This window comes from Lolium perenne, chromosome 4 (genome assembly GCF_019359855.2).
Source record: "Lolium perenne isolate Kyuss_39 chromosome 4, Kyuss_2.0, whole genome shotgun sequence".
In the NCBI taxonomy this organism is placed as follows: Eukaryota; Viridiplantae; Streptophyta; class Magnoliopsida; order Poales; family Poaceae; genus Lolium; species Lolium perenne.
Genome location: NC_067247.2, coordinates 188,222,084 through 188,247,113, shown reverse-complemented (window position 1 = coordinate 188,247,113; position 25,030 = coordinate 188,222,084). Strand labels below are relative to the sequence as shown.

General features: G+C 42.1%; 1 protein-coding gene and 2 long non-coding RNA genes across 4 annotated transcripts; 2 read left to right on the top strand and 1 right to left on the bottom strand.

Moving 5' to 3' along the window:
• Positions 1 to 9,827: 9,827 nt before the first annotated feature.
• LOC127295379 (1-acyl-sn-glycerol-3-phosphate acyltransferase PLS1) lies at positions 9,828 to 14,162 on the bottom strand. Its single transcript, XM_051325322.1, has 11 exons — positions 13,932 to 14,162; positions 13,554 to 13,676; positions 13,236 to 13,275; positions 13,054 to 13,127; positions 12,860 to 12,919; positions 12,104 to 12,181; positions 11,859 to 12,017; positions 11,225 to 11,350; positions 10,925 to 11,017; positions 10,731 to 10,814; positions 9,828 to 10,362 (listed from the first exon to the last, which is right to left on the bottom strand). The coding sequence occupies exons 1-11, from the start codon at positions 14,010 to 14,012 to the stop codon at positions 10,156 to 10,158; spliced, it is 1,125 nt and encodes a 374-aa protein (XP_051181282.1). The 5' UTR covers positions 14,013 to 14,162; the 3' UTR covers positions 9,828 to 10,155.
• Positions 14,163 to 15,622: 1,460 nt separating this feature from the next.
• Positions 15,623 to 17,570, top strand: LOC127295380 (uncharacterized). 2 transcript variants are annotated; one of them, XR_007847748.2, is made up of 4 exons: positions 15,623 to 15,976; positions 16,112 to 16,174; positions 16,270 to 16,341; positions 16,582 to 17,570. It is a non-coding gene; the product is annotated as an uncharacterized lncRNA (long non-coding RNA). The 2 variants fall into 2 exon arrangements; XR_007847750.2 differs by having other exon boundaries at positions 16,499 to 17,570.
• Positions 17,571 to 19,516: 1,946 nt separating this feature from the next.
• Positions 19,517 to 21,536, top strand: LOC139838788 (uncharacterized). The gene is made up of 3 exons (XR_011756643.1): positions 19,517 to 20,001; positions 20,158 to 20,514; positions 20,748 to 21,536. It is a non-coding gene; the product is annotated as an uncharacterized lncRNA (long non-coding RNA).
• The last annotated feature ends 3,494 nt before the right edge of the window (positions 21,537 to 25,030 follow it).

Below are 25,030 nucleotides of genomic sequence, written 5' to 3'. Positions count from 1 at the left end.
TTGGATGTGTGTTGATGCAAGAAGGCAAAGTGATATCTTACCTATCAAGGCAACTGAAGCAACATGAACAGAACTATCCAACTCATGACTTGGAGTTAGCAGCCGTAGTGTTAGCGCTGAAGGTTTGGCGTCATTACCTCATGGGTAATCGATGCGAGATATATTCCGACCACAAGAGCCTGAAGTACATCTTCACCCAGAAGGAGCTGAACATGAGACAGCGCAGATGGATTGAGTTAATCAAAGATTACAACATGGAAATTCACTACCACCCCGGCAAGGCCAATGTGGTAGCGGATGCCTTGAGCAGACTGCCGTGTCAGTTGAACTCCATGATCGCAATAGAGCAACCAAGCCTGTACCAAGAGTTTGAACAATTCAGACTAGAGCTAGTGAGCAAAGGATTCCTCGCCAGCATTGAACTCCAACCCACTTTGATGAGCCAGATAAAGGAAGCCCAGAAGGGAAATGCCAGCATTGACGGAATCAAGAACCAGATAGCTGCAGGAAAGGCACCAAGATTCACCGTAGATGAAGAAGGAGTTCTTTGGTACAACGAACGCCTGTGTGTACCATCAGATTCAGAGTTGAAACAAGTCATTCTGAAGGAAGCTCATGATACACTGTATTCCATCCACCCCGGAGGAACCAAGATGTACCAAGACCTGAAGGAACAATTCTGGTGGCACGGAATGAAGCGAGAGATAGGAAGCTACATCGCCAAGTGTGATATCTGTCAACGAGTCAAGGCAGAACATCAACGCCCCGCAGGACTGTTGCAACCCTTACAGATTCCGGAGTGGAAATGGGATTCTGTCGGTATGGACTTTATTACAGGATTGCCCAAATCTAGCCGAGGAAATGACTCCATTTGGGTAGTCATCGATAGGTTGACCAAAGTGGCACATTTCATCCCCGTCAAGACCACCTACCAAGGCCCAAGGCTCACAGAGTTATACATCTCCAGAATAGTCAGCTTGCACGGGACACCGAAGTCAATTGTGTCAGATAGAGGATCACAATTCACCTCAAGATTCTGGCAGAAAGTGCATGAAGGACTAGGAACCCGGCTGAATTTCAGCACAGCTTATCACCCGCAGACTGACGGACAGACCGAGAGAGTCAACCAGATACTGGAAGATATGTTGAGAGCCTGTGTGCTAGAGTACGGATCCAAATGGGAAGACTGCCTACCATATGCAGAATTCTCCTACAACAATAGCTATCAAGCCATCTTACAGATGGCCCCCTTTGAAGCCCTGCACGGAAGGAAATGCCGTACCCCTCTGAACTGGTCGGAAGTCGGAGATAGTCAAGTCTTCGGCCCCGATATTCTCCGCGAAGCCGAAGAAAAGGTGCACAAGATCCGCGAGTACCTCAAGACCGCCCAGTCAAGACAGAAGAGCTACGCCGACAAGAGACGCCGAGAGATGACATTCGAGATCGGAGATTTTGCGTATCTCAAAGTCTCACCCCTCAAAGGAATGCAGAGATTCCAACTCAAAGGAAAGCTCGCCCCCAGATATGTCGGACCATTCAAAATTCTGAGTCGCCGAGGAGAAGTCTCATATCAGCTGGAACTGCCGGAAGAGATGTCCGCCGTACACAATGTGTTTCACATCTCACTGCTTCGGAAGTGCCTAGAAGTGCCTAAGAAGACCGAAGTATTCAAGAACATCGACCACAGAGCCATTGATATCAACAAGGATCTAACCTACCGCGAAGTGCCTATTCGCATCCTTGAAGAAGCATTCAGGACCACCCGCACCAGGAGTATCAAGTTCCTGAAAATACAATGGAGTAATCACACCGAAGAAGAAGCCACTTGGGAACGTGAGGAAGATATGAAGAAGGAATACCCAGATCTCTTTAGTACCTAGTTTTCTCTAGATCTCGGGACGAGATCTTTTGTAAGGGGGAAGGGTTTGTAACATCCCAAGTTTCCAATAAAAGGAACAAGAGAGAGAATTCAAGAATCCAAAAATCAGAGCCAACAAAAACTTTTTCTCATCATATAGGACTATGCATATTAGCTCACCTTATTAATTTATTTGAGTGTGCTTTTGCCATGATGCTTGTTTGTGTGTTACTCTCATTCTAAAACCCTAGCAATGATCACTTGATCATCCAAAGTCAAAAAAAATAAAATAGAAAAGAAATTCTAAAAATCAACTTCACACACACATATGGCCTATGCCATTTTTACAGATCTTTGATCTAGACCAATTTGGTTTGCACCATTAGTTGTAAATGGATACTAAACACATATTAACACTTTTGGAAACAATCAAACTCAATTCAAATCAAATTTGAACCAAATTTGTGATCACATGTGATTATGGTCATGTGAGGCAATTTCAGCAAGATACCCACTTTGAGCCCCTGGTTTTCAATTTTCTCTTTCTACACTTGGCCAACTCTTTGTACCTTCTCCAATATCTCATCAAGGACTACAACTTTGCTCAAGACACCCACCTCAAACTCTGCCTAGAATTCAAATGACAATCAAGCCAAGATGAGACATTGAAACAAAACTAAGATCATATGCAATTTGAGATTTTGCAAACCAACTCCAAATTGAACCAAACCACCTCCATTCTACTTCTCTTATTATATGATTACACTCCACCAAAAATCTTTTCAAATTTCAAAAATATTTCTCTTGCGGGCATTAAACCAAACACCTTGCAGGCATGGTGAAAAATTGAGCCCATACTCCATTTTTACATTGGACTTGGTCCAACCCTGCCCTCTCTGCACTTCTGGAGCACCCTCTCACCTCACTGCACCCTCTCATCCACTTGCCCGCACCTATGCTTGACCACATTGACCAGAGCATGCCATGCCGTGGCATGGCATGTCCATCTCATGCCATCTCCTCACCGAATCACTTCTGGCCTGCACCGCCATGTCCCTTCTCTTCCTCTCACCTCCCTAGACACGCCCGTGCACTCCCTTGACCAAGACCGAGCCTGCACGCGCCAGAACAGCCACGCCCAGACACGCCCAGGAACGCCCATGCACGCGCCAGTGCACGCACGGCGAGCGCCCTGGACGCGCCAGAGCGTGACGCGCGCCGATGCTCCTCGCCCTCACTCACCTGCTCCGCTCACCAGTGGACGCGCCAGACGACCAGCAACCTCACAGACATCGTCGATTGACCGCGGGAACGCCATGGCCAACGTCATCGTCGACGCGACCCGCCACGGTGCTGAGCATTCCCATCAAGCGCGCCATCGCTACAGAGCCCCTGCCGCGCCACGATCGCGCGCGTCAGCTTCTCCAGGACACCAGCCACCGTACGCGCCCACGCCTTGCCTCTTCGCGACCTTGGAACGGCGACGACGATGATGACCCCCGCTCCGCCCTTCGGCCACCTCCCGCTCCTATAAAAGGAGGGCTCCTCCCACCAAATTGAGCACACCATTCTCTTCCTCTCATCCTCACAGCACTCCTCGCCACCTCAATTCCACCAATTAGTCGCCGGAGGCCTCCAATCGCAAGCTCGCCACCGCCGGCAGTACACGGAGTTCGCCGGAGCAGGAGGCCACCCCAGGACGAGCTGCTGCTACCAGGGAGATCCTCGCCCTCGACAACGTACCTGCGCACATCTCCGACGACCGCCGGAGCTCCGACGAGCTCGCCGACCCCCTACCGCCGCCGCCAGTGAGTTCCTCGCTCGTCGTCGACGATGACGCTTCTCGACCGTGCGATCGCGTTCTAATCGCACGGCTCTCCTCTCCCCGTACCGCTTCGGGCGTTACAGCCCACAGACAGGTGGCCCCCACCTTGTCAGCTGGCCCGCTGCGCTGGACGCAGTACTGGGCCGGCCCAATTCCTTTTTTTTCTCTGCAGCCCAGCTAGTTTCCCGCGCCAGCCCACAGTTTGAATTCAAATTTGGAAAATAGAAAAATACCCTAATCTGATGCAAACTTTGAAATTCAATAGGGACAAATCTACTCGGCCAAATTTTACAAACTTGATATTGTTGGAAATCTTAGGATTTTATCTACACAATGCCACTGGATAGAACCCTAGATCTATTGTAGAATTAAAGTGACAAAATAAACAAGGCAGGGGCTTTTCTGCCTTATAATAATTCTTAAAATTTAACCATAAATGCTTTTCAGTTAATTCCACCTCCAATAATTCACATTTCACTTATACTAATTGTTTCTACAAAAATATGCCATGCTTCCTTTGAATGATCATGGCTTAGTTGATTTAAATGACTTTATGGCTATTTCTAGTCAAAGATATTGTCCAAAACTAATAAGAAATCTTATGAGAGAGTTTCTCTCATTTAAATCTTGTCACCACCAATTCCAAATGAAGTAGAGACTCTGGTCAATTAGGTCTCATAGGAATTGTGGGTGATATTAAATCTTTGCTATGCTAAAACTAAATAGTATGAGGTGCTCACCTCATTTAAATCATTTTCTCAAAATGATAAGTGTGAAGAGGTTGACTTGGGTCAACCTAGGTCACATATTATGCATAAGAGAAATTAAATCTTAATAAGATAATGAGAGGAAATTATTTCTCTGAATAATTCAAAGTAACATTTAAGATTTGTATGAGAGGAAATTATTTTTCTTAAATAATAAGAAAAACACATCCCCCAACTTAATAGTAATATGTGATGCTAGTTTAAGTGTGTGAACCATGTTTGTGCCTAGTTAAGTAAATTAGTTTGGTGTGATGATTGTGTACTCCGTATTCGTATTTTAGACGCTAGTACCGAGGAGTACCAGGAGGAGGAGGAGGTCTACTTCCAAGGAGAAGAAGACCACTTTGACCAATTCCCCAACCAAGGCAAGATAATACTCTCGCAAAGTGCAAAGCTCGCCATGAGCAAGGCATTACCCCATCTACTTATGCTTATGATCCTATTTCCCAGTTTTACTTTACAAGCTTTATTTACCTTTGTTTTATCAAAGTACTTTTTGATTCATGAATTACCTGGTTAGTATTGAGTTAGTACAAGAGTATCAAACCTAGCCTAGAAGCAAAGCAAATACTTAGCACCCCTCATACATAGTTGCTAGTGCTAAATTAAAAAATGACTACTCTAGATGGGAACATGTGTTTATGAAATGATGATGGTGAAAACCTTGGAATGATGAGTCATTTCCATTGAAAGATTTTGAAGGTGAATATGACATGAATTTGACTTGGTGACTTTGGGCTAAAAACTGATGATTGAATTGGATGCGATACCTTACCAATATTAAGTACCCCCACAATACCTGATTATGGGTAAGGCTTAGCTGGAAATTTATGTGTCTTAGTATGGGTTCCCTCTGAACACACGTCATAGGGGTTACGCTTGCGGCTGCCTCCGTGGTTGAGAAATGATGTGAATTGAGGTGAATTGTACGGCCAAGCCCTGTGCAGTTCCCGGGTTAACAGTTGGTTTTCACCGGGAGGCCAAGCTCATGGGGAGAGGTGCCTATACTAGGGTGTGTAAGTGAAAGGTTAACGGTTGATGATCCGCGTACTGAGTTACGATTATTCGGGGTTTTATCCCTGACGGATGAAATCAAATGTTGTGGCACAAGTGTGCAACCTCTGCAGAGTGTAGAACTATTCGAATAGCCGCGTCCGCGGATATGGACAATTGGAAAGGCCATACTGTTTCCGTCATCAGAATTTATATCCTTGTGACTGGTGATTTTTTGAACTTGAACTTGAACGGTGATTTTTGAGTTTTGAAATCACAACAGAGTTGTGGGAATGACACTAATGTTCCCACTTGAGTTAGTTAGCACATGAGGAGTTGTTTACAAAAAGGTTTATCAACTAAAATTGGCTTTATGCAAATAAACTTAGAGCTTAAAATACTCTCTATGGAAATGCTAGTACTTACTCTAGTATTAGATTGCGAGTACTTAAAGTACTCACGGCTTTGTCCCTGGCTATTCAAATGGCCAGAATATGAAGCCGAGCAGCAGTACGAGGATGACGATCAGCAGGACGTCTACCACAACTAGGAGCTTCTAACGTCAAGCGTTGGCCTGTGGACTAGAGAGTCCTTGTATCTTACGCTTCCGCTATGAACTTGTGTTTGTTCGTTGGTCATTAGATCAACTATTCGTGTAATATGGATCATGTGATTCCAATTTGTAAGACATTATGGTTTGTAATGAATGATGACTGTGATACTTAACTATTATGCCTCGCAACAACAATTTCCTGGGATTGCGATGTATGACATAATAGGCATCCGGACTTAAAAATCCGGGTGTTGACATTATTGATGCTCTTTCCCACAAGAACACCCTTTTACTCACACGTTTGGACTTTCATGTCTTGGGTCTTAATGATATCAACTAGATTTACCCTTCTGACAATTTCCTTGGACCAATTTTTGCCAAGCGTTCTTTTGAAAAGGGAATCGATGATTTCTATTTGCATAAGGGTTTCTTGTTTAATGGCCACAAAATTTGCATTCTCAAATTTTTGATTTGCCTCTTGCTCCTACAATAATCTCACGGTGGAGGATTAATGGGACACTTTGGATGGGAAAAGACCTAGGCCATGCTTTCCAACCACTACTTTTGGCCAAGAATGTATTGCGACATAGAAATACTTTGTCGCCAATGCATAACATGTTGGTAATATGCCCTAGAGAAAATCATGTGTGATGTAATTCCCAATATATTCATAAAGTTATTAAGTTGTCCTTGTATGAACATCTGATATGCATCATTGACTATGTGATTCGATTGTGGAACTGTGTATTCAAGTTGTTCATACTAGATTGTCCTTAGTCATCAAAGTTGTGTTGGACACACTACTTAGACTAATGTGTATATCGGCTGATGACTCAGTTCCACTTGTCATGGGCAGGGTGGTGCTATTCCGACTTACACGGATTCAGTTAAAGAGTTTAGCATGAGTCGGACAAACCCATATTGAGATACGACGAACAAGTCATCATTTGTATATCTCAATAAGTGTAATCCTTAGACCTGAGTTTCTCGCACGATCCGAGTTGTGGATACACCGGCTTAGGTTCTATCAAACGTTGTTCCGTAATAGGCCAATTATAAAGGCAGGGTTCTAAGAAGCAAGCTGCGTGACATGGATAGCCAAGATGGGATTTTGCCCCTCCAACTGGAGAGATATTCTATGGACCCTCTCAAGTGATATTATTCAGAAAGCATGGCCATGCACGACTTGGTTAAGTGTCAACCGAGGTGATCGACTAAGTATTAGTCGAGTGAATCACATATCACTGATTGAGAAGATAGTTGAGCTATTAAAGTGATGACGATAATTCGCCTATAGCTCGACAAGGTATATCGTGAGGCAAAAGGGACTCAGACGTAAGTCACATTGGAAAGGCATGTCGTCATGACACTGTGGGACTTGGGAGTCGGCACATTCTACTAGGAGGAGCTGCCGACTGATCGATTGAGAGCGAGACTCCAATCGTGTCCAAGTCGCCATGGGCCTGTGGGGTCACACACTTAAGAGCGGGAGCAAGTGGTTTGGGTTGGACCGAAATCAGACACAGACTGAATCAATGAGTTAGACTCACGGTGATTAGATTAAGTGAATTGGTGGCTGGGCCTAAATCGTTGATTAAGCCCACTGTCACTCCACAAGTGTTGTGGAGCGAGAGCCCACTATCACCCTCTATATAAGTGGGGCGTAGGCTGCCTAGAGGGCACACGGTTAGACCAGTCCATGCGTTGGAACCCTAGCCCCCATTCAGTCCAGCTGCGGTATTGGACCTAGCAGTCCACCGCCGACACTCCTCCTCTTACATGTGGATACCAATAGAGGCGTTGTAGGTTCAATGCTTCGACGTCGCGGGATCAGATCGGGTTGGATCATCTGCACTGCCCCGGGGCGCTTTATCAAGTTTCCGCACATGCACATCTAGTGGTAATCATCATGGCCTTCTACCTCGACTAGATCTTGGGAGTTCCGCGTAAGGTTTAAATTTTGTTTCTCACCTCGCGGCCCAACATAACATGCTTACAAGCTAAGTCAACTTCCAATCCATGTGGTCTTTATACTTCATTGCCCGTTCCTGGTGCACCATGGTCCGATATAAGCATGGATTTTGTGTTATGGTTCTATTTTCGTTGTGGTTGGCCGTTTCTCTAAAATGGCTCACTTTGTACCATGCTCTAGAACTGATGATGCTTCACACGTTGCTACGTTATTTTTTAGGGAAATTGTGAGACTCCATGGTGTACCAAGAAGCATTGTCTCGAATTGAGATGTCAAATTCATGAGTTAGCTTTGGAAGACCCTCGTGGCCAAGTTCAGCGGCAGGCTATTGTTTTCGTCTTCATCACATCCACAAACGGATGGACAACAGGAGGTCGTCAACCAAAGCTTATCCGCTTTACTCCGATTCCTTGTTAAGAAGAACTTGAAATCTTGGGAAGATTGTATTCCACATACGAAGTCGCCTACAACCGCGCTAAGACTCCACGACTTTGAGAAGCCCCTTCATGGTCGTCTATGGTTTTGAACCTCCAACGTTAATTGACATACTACCACTTCTGCTACATGGGCAAGTCAACATGGACATCGAAAAACGAGCCTAATACATGAAGAGACCACATGAAGATACAAGAGCAACCATCGAGCAACAAGTAGTTCGCCAAGTTGCAAGAATGAACACCAATAAAAATGAGAGTGAGATTTTAAAATATTATAAGCCTCCAAAATTTGTACAAGATACTCCGTAGAATCTTTGAATCAAACTGGCCCTAAAAGATTCCTTTTTCCCCTTCATGAACATAGCACTTGTAGAAGTGTTTTTTTTATTATATGTGAGTATTTGAAGAAGTTAATAGCCCATATGCAAGTGAACGATTTTATTGATATTGTGATTTACATAACTAATTCATATTCTTAACTACAAGATTGATACTCTCTACTTGATGAGTGCGGATTTTTGGGCCACAAGCCACATGGAGCTTGTTTCTTGAACCGTCCAAAATGGCGAATTCAAGTTTCAAAAAAAAATGGATAAATCTTTTTAGATGTAGGAGTAATGTAATCTATCAACACGAAAAAAATCTCACCTAGAAATGTCTAGTATTTTGGATTGCACAAAAATGACAAAATCTGACAGAATTAAGAAAAACGACAAAATCTGACATGTAAAGTAGTGAACGGTCCAAATTTTCAAATCTCCCAATTCTGTCAGTTTTACTCGTTCACAACTTTACATGTCATATTTTCATTTTTTAAGCCCAGAATATAAGTTATTTTGGTTGAGATTTTTTTAATGTTGGTAGAGTACATCATTATCTATGTCCAGAATTTTATTTTAGAATTTTTAAAACTTTCAAATCATGTTTTCAAATATAGAAAAATAAAGAGTATATGACACCTGAGCTCCAAAGTGAACTTTAGCTAGTTGATGGTTGAAAGGTGGTATGCAATGATGGCACCGTTTTTATCTAGTACTCCTTCCACCCCACAATATAAGATGTTTTGGTGAACTGTATTAGCTAGCCAAAACATTTTATATTGTCAGACGGATGGAGTACTATTTTTGGCTAACCCAGTTCTATACTAAGTCAGTTTATATTGTGAGACGGATGTTACAGTTCTATGCTAAGTCGGTGTAGTATCTTTTCCGTAGAGCAATGACAAACTAAAAAGCTCAAGAAAAAGCATCACCCTGGTCAATGAACATCAGTAGATTTTTTTTTTGTTTTGTTTTCACTGTGAGGGCCCACACATCAATGGGCAGAAAAATTAGGTTTTCAGACTGTAGGAAGCAGATGAGTTACCCTAACTTTTTTATTTTAACCTTTGAGTAACCCTAACTTATTAAATCACTAGAAGAATTAAAATATGATTTGGTGATTAAAGGTCTTCAAAATGAACCTATGCTGCTGCAAACAACCCCCAATCCCAAACTCTAGGAGTCTAGGGACTAGGACAGTCCAGTGCTGTGCTAAAATGCAAATTTCTACATGTTCATACTGACAAAGTCACACTTGCTGCTTCACCGAATCTCGTAAACTCCCTGTCTGAGTCCATACGATTCTGCAACAAAATTAATTTTGAGTCTGGTTCACAGCCCCAAGTTTGCAGTCTATGCGGGTCAGCGCGCATTAAATTGGTAGTGCTCCCTTGGTAAGGGGCTCTAGAGTAACATCATCTTTACCGCTTTCAACCTTTCTTGACTCGGTCACGCGCTGCCCTGGCCGAGCTGGAGCGCTCCGACTGGGAGAACATTATGAACACATGCATGAGTCCTGTCACCAGCGCCAGCCCTGCAGCTGTGAACCCTACTCCTTGCCATGTCGACAGGAGCTGAGTCCACCTGAAGAACTGTACAGCTCCATACAGAAGGAGGCATGACCAAAACAGAGTCACCTATTCCATCAGCAGAAACAGAAAGTCAGTTACAAGAGGCATAATAATAATACATTACGAAAACTGTTGATGGTCACCCCCTGGATCTCTAAACTGCAACTGCCAACTGTGACATCAGCTAACCCAGCCCTTGTTCCAATGTAAGCCCATGGATTATCTTCGATCACTCGAATTCTCAGGTCACATGGCACATTCTACCATAGTAGCAATAACAAGTTTTTTTTTGTTAGGAGACAATAATCATCTATACTATTTGGGCTCCTAGACTCCTAGTGATCCTTCTATTGCAGATTGTATGCGTATACTTTTGCAATGAGTGTAGCTCAGGTATTAAATATAAATATGATGCTACTGTATTGGGGCTTTACCAACAATGATTTTAACGGACGGCCAATTGGTCTAATCTCTTCATCAAAAGTGCCCGTGGCCAAATGCTTATCCAATAATGTGTCCTGTGGCCCAAAAAGAAAGGAGATAAAAGGCACTTACTTAATAATCAATTGATCAACAAGTACATAGATAAATAGAATTAGAACATGTCTGAAAATATATGGGCCCATACTTTCACCACAAAGATGTCTTTGCACCATTTTGAAACATCTTCCTCTGATTTCGGCATCTCACTCATAGCATGACGTTTCATGCGGACATGTATCTACGCAAATAATGATGGAATCATACATTTGTTTGACATCGAAAGTAGGAAGTACGCAATATTTCAATATCGGTGGAAGATAGCCAACTCATGTCAGCATTAAGTTGAACCTATATTTGATCCGAGAAATGATAAACTGAATTCAGTATTTAGTCAATGTAAATTTCTGATTTATCTGGATCAATATCATGAGGCTAACAAACTTACCACTGACGATTGCCCTTTCAAAATCCGTAGCATTGTTGGTTGAGATGAATCTTTTGGAATTATTACAGTCGTATCATAAATAGCTGGAACAAAATCCCGCATAATACTTACAGCTGATACAAATCCCTATAGAATATTTCATAGGAGGTATAAGTACATTACTTTATTGTTGCAGAATAATAAAAGTGGCAGTACAAATATGTAAAGAGGAAAAATGCAAAATACAATCATATATTCTCAATCCCTATTATTCTAAACTGTCATGAACATGCTACTCAACCACTTCATAAAACAGAAGGTAATCACTCGATATTTAACTAAGTATTACAGCCATATGTTCTCAATAACTAGTAACCTACATTTTCATGTTAGAACCTCACGATTAAGATTTTCTATTGTAAGGTTGCATCTCTTTATCTAGCTTTTGTTCATACCATTACTCAAAAAATGTTCGGAACTTTGACAATTTTCTGTGTCTGATTGGAGTAATATGCACTTTATCAGAAGGGTTACAATGGTAAGATTGGGAGAAGATATATGAAATTTCGGTGTAGAATACATGGATTAACAGACGTAGTATATTACCTGAATAATTAGATGGATAAAACATTTCAGTAAGGGAATAGTAAAGTACCTTAGTGCGTGGAATAAGTACATTTCTAGGGGCTGGCAAGCCTTGTGAAACTGCATACTCCTGAGCTGCTAAAAGCTTTGCTGGAGTGAAGCGGGTACCCTCAACGAAAAGGGCTAACCAAAAAGGTCTGGGGAAGTCCTTCAACCTTTGGAGGCCCCACTATAAGCAAACAGTAACAATACCACCAAGATAAAAATAAACACTAGGATGCCATGTATTGATGTATAAATGAGGTGAGAATTTACTTTTAGGGTATTCTCATCTTTTGCCCAGTTCCTCTCCAAAAAGAGGTATTCTGCAAACCACATGGACCAGCCAATAACCTGCAAGGAGAACTTAAAGAACGTTGAGAATGTGACATATACCATAGCAAAGACGTGAGATTGTAAACTCAAATGTCACTGAATGCTCGAGGGGGATTTAAAAGCTGGGATGCGCACTTCACTGAGACTAGTGCACTGTGCACTACAGGCATAAATCCCAAGTCATTTCCACATAACTAAACTGAAGCTGCTAATTCCCTATTAGGATTCTCTGCCAAAACGAGAGCCCAGATGGTCTGGTCATACCCTTGTCTAACGTATTGATAACTTCTCTTTAAGATTTATCCTGCCATTCAACTTTGGGCAGCTTCCCATAGCCATGTCACCAGAAACAACTTATTTACGGCTTTCACAACAGTTAACTGTCAATTCTGCCAGCCAAATTTTGCTACTACAGCTACCAATTAATCGATGCGCCATTCTACATCCACATAAAGACATGAAGTACATGTATTATGTTGATACTTGGAAGTTTGGTATATTGGTATCTGAAGGATACCAAATCTTTTACCAGTATTTGATACACATTTGGTTAAAAGGAATCCAACTTTAAACAACAACCATTAAGCTCCCCAGTTATCTGTTTATGTTTCATTTTTTTTCAGGAATAGCTTTCCACACAGTTTAACGTCAAAAGAACTAGTTGAGAGTAAATTACATATGACCCAGCTAACTTACCGGAAGAAATTTTGATGATTTTTTCATAACAGCAAGTGTACTTCCAAGGCATCCTGAGCGCTGACAAAATGTCGACCAGAAAAGAAGTCACGGATGATTCATCATTAGTTATATCAGACAGATCATAAGATTAATCCCAAGGAAAATCAATAGTTTGTAGCAAGTAAAAAGATAGGAGTCTAAGAGATAACAACCTGTGCCAAAATCCATCCAATAAGCCAATCAATATCGCTCCGATGATTTGATATGACAAGTGCATGCTCTTTACCTAGAAATTTTCATACGAGCTAATTAAACGTTTTTTTAATAAGCTAATATGGCAAATAATGTAAGCACCAACAGCTCTCACAAGGAATTTTTAAAGACGATTTCTTACCCATTGACTGGTATGTTTCCTTGTCGGCATGGAACTGTATCTGCAGAACATGAGTTGAAATTATATTGGTACAGTAGATAAAACAAGTTATGGAATTCTTTGCTTCATAAACATCATAGTATGAAATATGTAAGTTAATATAATGAAAACTTAAGCAGTATGCAGTATGTTCATTTAGTCTTGTTAGTATTATTCCTGAACGTGCTTTGAAGTTTGAAGCATGAATAAAAACGGCTTACTGTTGTACCAGAAAAACTGCTTATACAGAATGAGAAAACCCAATTCGAAATCAGCAGGACATTCAGCATATCTTCATACCTTAACGCCTGCCCACCAGTCCACAACCCAGACGAGCTGAAGCCACAGCAGCTCGGCTAAGAATCTGTTGACCCGCCGGTAAAAGCTCTTCGAGAAGGGCCTTATTGACACAAATAGGATGGCCTGCGATTTTCAGGGTCATGCGAACAAACCAGTCAACATTTATGCAATCTTCTTCTAAAATAAGCTTCAAATACAAAATTCTTTACAACATACAGATAAATTAAGCAATTAAAGAAAATGGTGGAAGAAATGATATCCCGAATAGGGAAAGGAGATAACTCTTTCTGCAGTGATCAAATCAGATCACTCCACGAGAAACCGCCCGAAAATGGCGCGAAATGTCTCGTCGATCGAGCGGGCCGGAGGGAGAGTTACCTGGACGGTGTTGACGATGAGGCCGGAGAGAAGGAAGAGGAGGCCGAGGGGGAGCATGACGATCACGAGGGGGACAGCCATGGATGGCAGCCCGCCAGCCCCAATCTTGGGAGGCACCGCGCTTCTCCGCCGGTAGCGGTGGTTCTACGAGCGAGTTGCGTGATGGTTCGGCTCCACCGGCGCCGGCGAGGAGATGAGTACGGCAGGTGGCTTTGTACGTTTTATAGGAGGGCCGATGGAAAAAAGGACGATGTACAGTAGTTCTTTTCTTCTTAAAAAAGCAGAAACTCAATTCGGCTCCCGGGTCCGTATGATCCCTCTACCATAAAGACATATTTCCAAGTGTTAAAAAATTTTGATAAAATTTTTTACATGTACATCTCCATAATATATGTGTATTCGTCAAGTTTCACGAAAAAATGATATTTTTTGTAGTCTAAACGAAAAAGAGAAAATTTATCTTGTGATAAGTCTTTGTTTCAGCACCGAATTTTGTCTTTTTTACACACGCCATATGACATGTCGATTTTTCATGGAACGACTTTGTGAGCGTGTAGCACATGAAGATGTACGTGCAAAATTTTTGTTTCAATTTTTTTGACATTTTAAAATGTGTCTAACATGTATTTCAAGATAAAGGGAGCATACGCTCCCATGTGCCAAAACATCACTCCCAACTTAAAAAAGGACGATGGAATTGGAAGGTATAATAGCTGCCCCCCATGGGGGCTTCACAGCGATCCTCGCACGTGAGCCGTTGGATCTTCCTTGCGACGAATCTCAGCCATTGATTCCTGGCTCAGAATCTACTAGCTAACCCCATGCAACAGCTGATTGTTACCCGCCTCCGGCTGCATGTGGGCCCCACCTTTGCCGGCCCCGCACGTCAGCGACCGTGGCTGGTATCTGCGTCGGTGCGCATTGGCATCGGCCAGTGAATCTCCACCCCGCAGGGGTATTTTTGGTATTTCAGCGGTATGGGTATAAAAGGCAGCATCCCACGGAGGGAAACCCTAGCCGTCGGCCCGCCAATCGCCTCGCGTGCTCACCTTCCCCAATCCCCTCCCGAGGAGACAAAAACGAGCGCTCCCAATCCTTGGAGCCGCGCCCGCCGCATCCCCATCTCCAGCTCCGGCTCCGGCTCGTCGCGGCCTCCCCCCACCGCATCCCCATCTCCGGCTCGTCGCGGCCGCCGCGCCCCCATCTCCGGCTTGTCGCGGCCGCCGCGCCCCCATCTCCGGCTTGTCGCGGCCGCCTCCCTAGCTCCCCACCGCGCCGGCCTCCTCTCCGGCGAGCCGCCGTCGCCCGCGCCCTCCCGATCTGGGTCATCAAGGCAAAGGACGAGCGGCTCTTGCTGGCACGGCCGCGCTCACCTCGGTCTTCATTGGCTCCGGCGAGGCAGGGCCGTGGGTGTCGGCTGCGGCCTTCGTCGGCGGCGCGCTGACCGTACCTCGTGCCGTCGCCATCGCCGGGAAGAGGGGCAGGTGGCGGCTGCACTCCATCTCTCCCTCGTGCTCTCAGGTACTCCCTATGTCCGCCACCGTCCTCAGCCCCACCTTTTCTCCTCCCTACGAGCATAGCAGGGTCGTTCCCTGAGGTTTTTTTGTTTTGTCTCTCCAGTCTGCACTCTCCTCAATGGCGGGTCAGGAGGGGAAAAGGTGGAGGTCGTTGGGAGGTGGTTGGCCGCCAGATCCCCTCTCCTATATGATGTTGGAGATAAAATCCCCATGAATTTAGGTTAGGTAATTTCTTCAAGTTTGCACCATGTTTTAAACTTCATACTTGTATATACAGAGTTAGCTAACCCTTTAATAAGTAGCACATTTCTGTATGTGAATTTGTGTTGGCATACTGTTGATCTCTTTTAATATTGCAGCACCTGCCAAATTTAGTCACATTGGAAGATGATGTTGTTATTGTTGCTTGTCTCATGGAACAACACGGGTTATTTACTTTTAATATTGCAGGGTCTGCCAAATTTAGTCACAGTTAAAGATGTTAATGCTGATGCTGTTTTTGTTGCTTGCCTCATGGAAGAACACATGGTATTTATCTTTTATCATGGATTTCCTAAAATGTTTTCTGTTAATTGTTGAGTTTTGTTAAGGAATCCAGTTACTGTTGTCCATTGAAAGATAATATTTTATTCCAAAGACATTTCAAGTGATATCTGATTGCAGGTTCTTCTATCAGGAAATTATTAGAGATCTACCGTACCCAAGCAGATTGTTGATCTCTCCGCGGTAGGCTCTCCACAAACTGAAGGTTAATTATCTATGTAGGTATTGCCTTTACAGAACAGCCAATCATCCTTATGAGTGACTTACCATGCTTGAAGGATTTCCTGTTGCGTGACATCAATGAGTATGAAGAGTGGTATGCCCATGCTCATAGGGCACCGGAACTTCAGGTTTTGGGACTACTTTCCCCTACATACTTGTTAATTAACTTCAATTTGTTGTATTGTTTTTTTGTTACTCAGTTCTTATGTTCAAATTTCAGAATTGGACAACCGACTTATAGTCCTATTGAAATGCTCCTTTAATCTTTTTGTGTAATACCCATAGGGTTTGAGACCCGTTTTCCATGCCCCCTTCCTCGATCTGTGGCTATGCCGTTCTTAAGCTGGAGCGGCTGTGTTCTTGTACAGGTTTGTGCTTGTGTCTGGTTATTGCTAGGGGAATAGTGGACAGGTTTGCTCTCTTCCCCTGAATCATTTTTTGTAAATAGGACCAATCTTATATGATTATACAGCTTACTTGATTATTCGCTCTTCCCTGCTGGAATGCAGTGATTAATTAAGCACATGTAATTTTCGCCAGCTGTATTGAGGCCATCTCACAGTGAACTATATGCTGATAAATTAGAAGGCAACTTTTCAAACCGTATAAAATATTTTGTATACAATATTATTAGGTAGAGCTCATTGCCTACTGTATTTCACTATTGTTTTGTTTGGGAGAGTATCTTCGGGTTGCATGGATGGAAATAGTTTCTTTGCAAAGGCGATCATTATTATCCGTTAACATTACTTGTTCTGAAGTTACTCATAGTGCGTTAACACGCAGAGCTTCTGATTTAATTCCCATGGCCAAATCACGGAACATAGTCTTGAGTTTTGTGAGATCAGTAACACTGTTTACTGAGTCACTCCTATCTATTTGTCTTTTTAGTACACAATATTAAAGGGTTAAGTTCAAGAACGTGCTTATAGCTGTTGCAAATGCTGGAGCGATGCCTGAAGATTCATTACCTGGCAAATTATTTGCTTTAGTTGCCTGGTCAAATACATATTTTGTTACGGCGCCCACCCTTCCTATGTGTCTCTATTGTTGCTTATTTGTTTGGCCTTGTGTGCTAGCAGAACTGTTTTATTCCAATTATTTTTTTGGATGGTGTGCTTTATACATCCAAATGTGAGCCTCATCCAGCCAAGCAAGTCCTGCAGCCTACTGCTTGGATCTGGTTGCGTGGTTCAGAGATGGTATTCATTTTGTCGTCTTCTATTCATTTCATGACATTGTCATTCGTGGCTTGGATTCAACTTGCTCTTTGTCTTTAGGCTGGTTTTTTTAGAGCTAATATGTGAGTTTTTCTTTTCAAATTTCTTTCTGAATCTACTAATTTTTGTGATAGTTGATGCAGTAAACAGCTATTGTGCATAATCATTAGTTGTAGGTTTAACTCTCATGCACGAAACAAATATTGCTGTATGAATTTATATGCTTACTGTATGGATGTGAAACTAATGTTTTCTTCTGCTTTTTTATATGAAAATCTTCTCTTAATCTTGCAGGTTATATTACTATTTAAATTTGCTACTCATTCTGATCCAACGAAACTAAACCAGTGGGTTTGAAATTGCCGTTCATGTCGGGTTAGCATTTGTCCATATCTGTAGCAATAACCTTATTGGTTGTGTTCAGTTCTTAGTGCTTATAGTTCAAAGCAACTGCTATGTTTTGTGGCTGTTGCAAGGTGCTTCTTGGCTGGAAGATGGTGGTCAGGCTAGCTGCCAATTAAATTTGCTGGAAGATATCTCATTAATTGCTTCAAAATTTCTAGCACGTAAGGAAGCAATAGATAGAAACAGTTCTTGGCTGAAATAGTGCCGAATAAGAGTAATTTCTTGGCTGAAATAGTGATATTGACTTTTAAGTGCTTCTCCTGAAATTATATTCCCTGCCTCCTTACTGTGTATTTGCGGTTTTGGCTTTCGTTTCTTGCCTCTTTTTTCTGGGGTTACAAAAGGCCATGCTAGGCTTGTACAAAAAATCATGTTGTAGTACACTTCTGAAGCTCACTAAAATGAATGTCGATGCATACCATTGTGATTTATTTAGTTTTGGATCAGTGAGGTGTGCACTTCTTTCTTTAGTTTTGGATCAGTGAGGCGTGCACTTCTTTCCGATTCACATTGTTGACATTTATTATTTTGAAATCTGTATAACGTTTCTTCTGGATTTCTCGGTCTTCTATTTTAGTCGTATATGATACCTTGCAATAACGTATCTGATACGACTTTTTGCTCCTCCTTTTTTTGGTGTGTTCTAGGTTTCTCATGTGTTACATTAGGATTATATGGTACTGCACGCTATTTTTTCATGGTGTTTTACGGCTAGGATTGATGCTACCCCCTGGAGAAATATAGATCGACATGCATAAGGTTTTCCACATCATTTAGATGTAAGTTCAGGTATACTCTCCCAAGTGATTCAGTTTTCCAGTTTATTTGCGTTATTTAGATGCATGTTGTCTCGTGTTTAATTCTTCTTTAGGCTAAAATTACAATGTTTACTTCCGTATCTGGGTGTACATTAATGTCCTGTCAACATATGCTCCCGTGGACCAAATCCAGTTTTGGATTTGTTTGTTTCGTTGATTTGTGCAATTGTTTTGGGGGGAACTGACTATTTTATTTTTCTTTGCTACATGCCTTGCATTGCAGATGTTCAAAAACAAAAGATTATTGTAGAAGTAACACCATGAGCCAACAGAGAGGATGTGAATAATCTTGAACTACAAGGTTATCTTCATGCGCCAGCTAATTGATTTTTCCATGCATTTCTTCTTTTATATTCCAACTAATTTTGAGATGCAATGCTTCTTATGTAAGTACTGAATCATTTTGGTTACATTTTTTGTAGTGTGCAAGTGGCTGCACACACCATTATGGCGAGGTGCTGGCAAGGTATGGCCGTAGGAGATCAGGCTGGTCTCTTTTTATTTTGATCTTATTTTCCTTTTTCGTGGGATGGCAGTGAAAGAACTATAACTGAAAAATTGAACATGGCCACACTAAAGTTACTGAATATTGATGTTCCAATTGCAGATAGCATGTGATTTCTTCCCCTTCCCAAGATTATATAAATATAGTATATCTAATATATAAATATATAAATATATATATATATATATGTATGCTTTATTAGCTCTGTAAATTAGCACGAGGAGCAATATATTTCTCGATATGATTCTGCTACTTACATATGTTTTAATAATCATCTTTTCTATTATGCATGTTCTAGGTAGATCTCACTACTAACTACTACTAACTACTTACATATTTTTTATGCAGAGGTGGAGATGAGCATGAAGCTATTGCTGCTCAAACCATGTGAAAGGAGCAAAGATCAACGCCAAAACATGTATGTTGTGAATAATTTATCATGTTCCAATCTCCATGCCCTCCTCCTCCCACGCCAAGTTTCCTCCCTTCATGCATCCTCTCCCAACCATGGCGCTTTTGCCATGGACCTGGTCGTTGCCGCCATCGTCCTGGTGCAGGGGAGGAGTGTTGGCTGCCAGAGGCCATCCAAGGCGCCATCGCCGCCATCCTTCGGGTCCTCTCGCCGCTTCCTCTGCCTTGCTAGATGAGTTGTTGCTTGGTCCTCTCTCTCATGGAAGTGCTGATGCTCCTTTTGTCTCTAATTTATCACAAGCCGCTCTCCTTTTTTATGTGTATGTGTGCGTTCTGATGTAGATATATTGTTGCGGGCAAACTGTTCGATGATATGCTTATGAGGCATGGAAACGTTCATCCTTATGGATCTATGGTTACATCAGCAAGGTGAGCCCTTTTTCTTCACATGTTTGCAACAGGAAGTGATTGTCCACAGTTTTATCCTCTTGCAAAGTTTGGTTATTTGTGATTTTAATGAATAAAATAATATTTTCTTATCCTGTGGAGAGAGTTGTGACAAAAAAGAGGTTTTATTGTCTACAGGAAGATATGCATAGCTTTTCCTATAATGAAAAATGGCCATCGGAAACGTTCCATGCCGCGCACAGGACCAGTAACCTCCACACCTATCAATTGGTTCCCTCTAGCCCCTGGTGTTTTTTATACTACAGAGCATGAATATATTTTATCATTGTTTTGTAGTACGTCGTATTATCAGTAAAATAGTTTGTTTGATGGCTTATATATGCACTTCTTCTTTTCAGGTTCAATTTAGAGCCATTGATCTATCATAAAGCATGATGATAAGTGTACTGCGGCATGCAGGTTACTGTTGTTTGGACCATGCATCACATATTGTGGACTCTGATCTTGCTGCCAATTGATGGACATGAGTTTGAGGTAAAATCCTTCTTTGCATTTGCTACCTTTTCTACCAGAATATGCAGATTACAAGGAAGTATCTGTATTTTTGTCCTCTGAACTCACATAGTGGGTTTGTATTTACTCGTGGCTTATTACAAACATAACTGATCTTATGTATTGTGTAAGTACATACAAAATGGTTGCTTTACAGTATTGAATTATCTATTGTAATCTTAATAATCATGTATTATTTTATTTGTCTTGACTAGGAAAACTACCAGCTTCCATGATTCAATGCGTGTTGGACGCCTATATATAGTGCAGATTTCTGCTTAATTAATTATTCTCTTGCACATTCTTGGTAAGCTTTAAGATCTGATTTCATCAAATATTCACTTGGGGGGCCAGTTTGCTCATAATCCGGAAACACAGAAGGTTAAGCTCTTCTATTGATATTTCAAGCTATAGTATGTCTAATGTGAGAATTTCTTCGCCGGTTGTTATTTTGAATCTCTCTGTATTTTATCTTGCATGTTGGTGCTGCCGTAGACTTCTCTTTCAAATTTCATTCGCATATATGTGCTGGCATTCTCATAAGATTCACACCTGTATCATGCAGGTTGTTGAGATTCTAAAAAATTTCATCCTTGATGCGATGATGAAGCCCAACCATAAGTACGAGACCTACTCACATGGCCGAGTAGGTAAAATAGTGGCCACCATCACATTCTACCCATCAATTCACCGCCCTTGTCCTGCCTATGGGAGTCTTAGCTGTGTAGAAGTCGTATGGACAGTTTTGAGGATGCAAATAAGATAATAAAGGATAATCCATGCTAAATTATTATAAATTTTAGATTCCATACACATTCTCTCTTCTCTGTTAAAGCACCTCTCATGGTCTCATAGCTCAAATGTGATATCATCAAACCTATCACTTAGATTATTGTGCTATCTTATTCTCGAGCGAGCTTTTGTTGATTACATATCTATATGGGTTATCCCTAGACCTAGAAAAGGGTCTAAAATATTTTCAACATGGTTTACGTATAGATTCAGAAAAGGATTTAAGAATATCTTCCACAACTTCTGTTGGATAGAGAGAATTGGGCACTTGGTATGTTGTGCAGACTTTTTTTTCTGGGAGCAAGTTGTGCATATAAGTTCTCGGCTCTCTCTCTCTCTCTCTCTCTCTCTCTGAATCACTGCATGTTTTCTGAAAGTTTTTATATCACATCATGGTGGAAACTAAGATGGGGAACAATGTGTTCATTCATTGTTTATCCATTAGGAAACGAAGCATGTATAGTTTTTGTTGTGGATCTTGAATGTGTGATTCTTCTCATTACCCGTTGATGCAAAGTGGAGACCATTCCATCCTTTGGTTTCCTATTAATTTCTAGAATCTATTAGGATCGATGCAGACAATACTTGCAACTTAATTTTCAGAATTGTAGGCTCTATCACAATGGTGTAGTGTTAACATGTTATATTGGATTGTTTAACGTTTTATTTGGGTGCTTATACTTTTTTTTAGATCTCTTCAGATTTTTTTGGGTGCTTATACTTTTCACAGAAACGAGTTTTCTACCCTCACATTTTTATGTGCTATGTTTTCATAAACCACTGCCCAACACCATTTGTTTTATGGATGCTGGTGTTGGCACCTTCAGACTTCTATTTGATATAATGGCATGGCTACGAGGAAGAAGGAATGGTCGTCTGATCTTTCCAGATGTAAATTTTATGTACGGTACATGCTATGTGAATAATCTAGGTGCTAAAGTTTCACAGAAAAAATGAATATTGTCCCATGTTTAGGTTTTGGCATATGGATAGTGGCTTAGTTACAATTAGTACTATTAGGGAACCCCGCTGGTTTGCATCAGGTTTGCCCCGCTTATGTCCCAAATTAAACCTCAATATCTAATGTTGTTAAGTATTAGAGGTCAAAATGTAATATCTTATTGTTCTGTTGGCCAAACTGGCAACATACTTTTGTCCTTTTGTCCTGATCGCTAAGTACTATCAGCATAAGAACAAAGTTGAGAAATTTGCTACGTCGAGGACTATCCAGGAAAAGCGATGGGCTGATGCAAGACCGCAAGATACATGATATGTTGTGTTCTGTTGCTCTCTTCGTTAGCTGATAATTCGTCTCTAGCTCCTCTTCGTAAACTGATAATTCTTCCCTGTACCCAGTTAAACAAAATGCATAATTATTCACTCTTTATTTAGTTCTTGCTTATTATCGATGTTCACAAATGTATATAAAATGAACATTGGCACAAGTTTTACGGGAGGAGCGGGTATGATGTATGTCGAGAATGAATGCAAGGATACCATGCAATATTTCCATGTGCGCCTATGATCGATTTCTATAGTTGTTCAATACAACCTTTTAAAAAGTACTTATAATTTTGGAATGTGCCAAGGGGTATGTATAAACTGCTATCTGATACTGAAGTGGTCCACTTTATATTGATTGTTTCCTCATTACGCCTGGGATCTAATCTTCATAATATTTTGCACCGAATCTTATATGTTTGGAATTTCAATACAAAAACCGTTGAATGGTATTATATTGGTAGCTCCTTTTATTACTGTTATGAGAGATAAACATTGGCATTAGCTCCACGGGGTCGTGCGCCAAGGCGCACATCTAAATCTAGTGGAGTTAAGGATAGGGATGGGATGTTGTGCCACGCCGGATATTTTATTCGTTTATAAAATGTTGTATCCCTATTTGTGATAAAAGAAAACATGGTGTACTATCAAATCATTTGTGTTCCAGTATTTCTCGCCGGATTCGGCCGCTCCCCTTCCCCTCCAATCACCGTTCAGCTATCACGAGAGGGAGGGGTGGTCCGGTTCTCGTTTTTCAGAGTGGTCTAGTCTTAGGTTTTTAGGATTTCTAAGTTCCTCCGTTGGTAGCGTTATAGGGCAGATGCAGTGATTCTAGGGATAATGGTCTCCTACCATGTCCATGCTCGCCGGAGGTGTTGCTGACGCTGGCACTGGCGAGAGGCTTGTGGAGTCCAAATTGTTAGAGTAACTTTGATATGGTGCTGCGTCGTAGCATGAAGGTAGGGATGGGTTGCTCTTAGAGTGCGACGGTCTTAACTATTGCGGGTTGGCTGCCTGAAGGATAGGATGGCGCTAGCCCTGGATCCGGCTTTGAAGAAGCTCATAGGGCTCCTATGAGTGATGTTTCTTATTGGAGTGAGCGGTAGTGATTGAGTGTTACGTGGCGCAGTGCCTCCTTGCGTGTTGGACCTAACCACGAAAGACCGTGACAAACATGTGTTTTTATTAATACTACCTTCTTTCTAAAATATAATCCATTTAAAAAAACTAAGCTAGCTTTCTAAAACAAGATATATTCTAAAATGGAGGTATATATCACCAGTTTCTTTTTAAAGGGCTGATAATGAAAACCAATGGGCCTGGAGCCAATGTGCCGACCAGATGTGGCATCGTCATCGAGTTACCACCATTCTCGCCTGATCGGAGGGTCACACGCACAAACTGCTCGTAACCATAACGGCTTAAGCCCCTTCCTCACTCCTCTACTTCGTCGTAGCGTGTAGCATGTACGCTGGGATGGGCTACTCTTGAAGTGCAGTGGTCTAACTGCTGCGGGTCTACGGAAAACGGTGGGGGATCCGACTGCCTGAAGGGTAGGGTGGAGCTAGCGCTCCTCCGGCCAACGTTCCTTTTTGGAGTGAGTGGTAGTTGTTGTGGTTATAGGCTCATTGCCTCCTTGCTCGCTGAGTTGGTCTGAAATATGCCTCATTGGTAAACATGTGCTTGTGATTAATACAAACTCTATTTTAAAATATAAGGATTTCTATTTTCGTGCCCTTGGGTACTTAGTTGTGCTCAGTTTTTTCCAGCCGCTTAGTTTTTTCTCAGTTTTTCCCAAGCCCTTGTCTGAAACCCTCACAAGTGCTGGAACGGCCGGTTGCCCGACGGTCAACAACTTTGACCGTTATCTAGTGACTAGTGGGGCCACGTAGAGCCCGCAAAGACACGTTAGACCATCCATCTTTGTTTGACCGTAAGCATCGCCGTATCCCTGACCAAAACGCGGACGAGTGGGGCTTCGGTATATCGAATGACAAGTGGGGCCATGACGCTGATACAAGGAGAAATACACGGGTAGGATTAGATTTTTAAACGGAGCTCTATAGTGATGGCACGGAGGAGGTGGCCTGCGGGGTGCCGAGATTAGATCGACGTCCACAAAGAACTGCATGAGGCGAGACCAGACACATTAGATAGATATGAACTACACGCGTTTAACCATGCAAAGAAGAGAAGAAATGGTCGAGGACATCAGCGACTATCTCAACACTTTGACTGACGGTGTCGGACACGAACGCGAGCAATGTAGAGAAAACTAGTGTTTCTCCTTTCTGGCGTGTATAGATGGGTGCTAGGGGAGTGTGGTGGCGAAGGGAAAGACCTCACGGTGGTCTGTGGCGTCCAGCATAGCAGGGCGGCGTGGCCGTGCCCACCGCGGCGTGCATATTCGGATTGGCATCAGCAT

What these genes read in the sequence shown, in the direction of transcription:
- LOC127295379 (XM_051325322.1), bottom strand. Translation starts at nt 14,012, where the DNA reads ATGGCTGTCCCCCTCGTGATCGTCATGCTCCCCCTCGGCCTCCTCTTC. An exon ending in TCATCGTCAACACCGTCCAG is followed by an intron (nt 13,677 to 13,931) that starts GTAACTCTCCCT and finishes TGAAAATCGCAG; the next exon opens with GCCATCCTATTTGTGTCAAT. An exon ending in TGAAAGGGCAATCGTCAGTG is followed by an intron (nt 11,018 to 11,224) that starts GTAAGTTTGTTA and finishes TTATTTGCGTAG; the next exon opens with ATACATGTCCGCATGAAACG.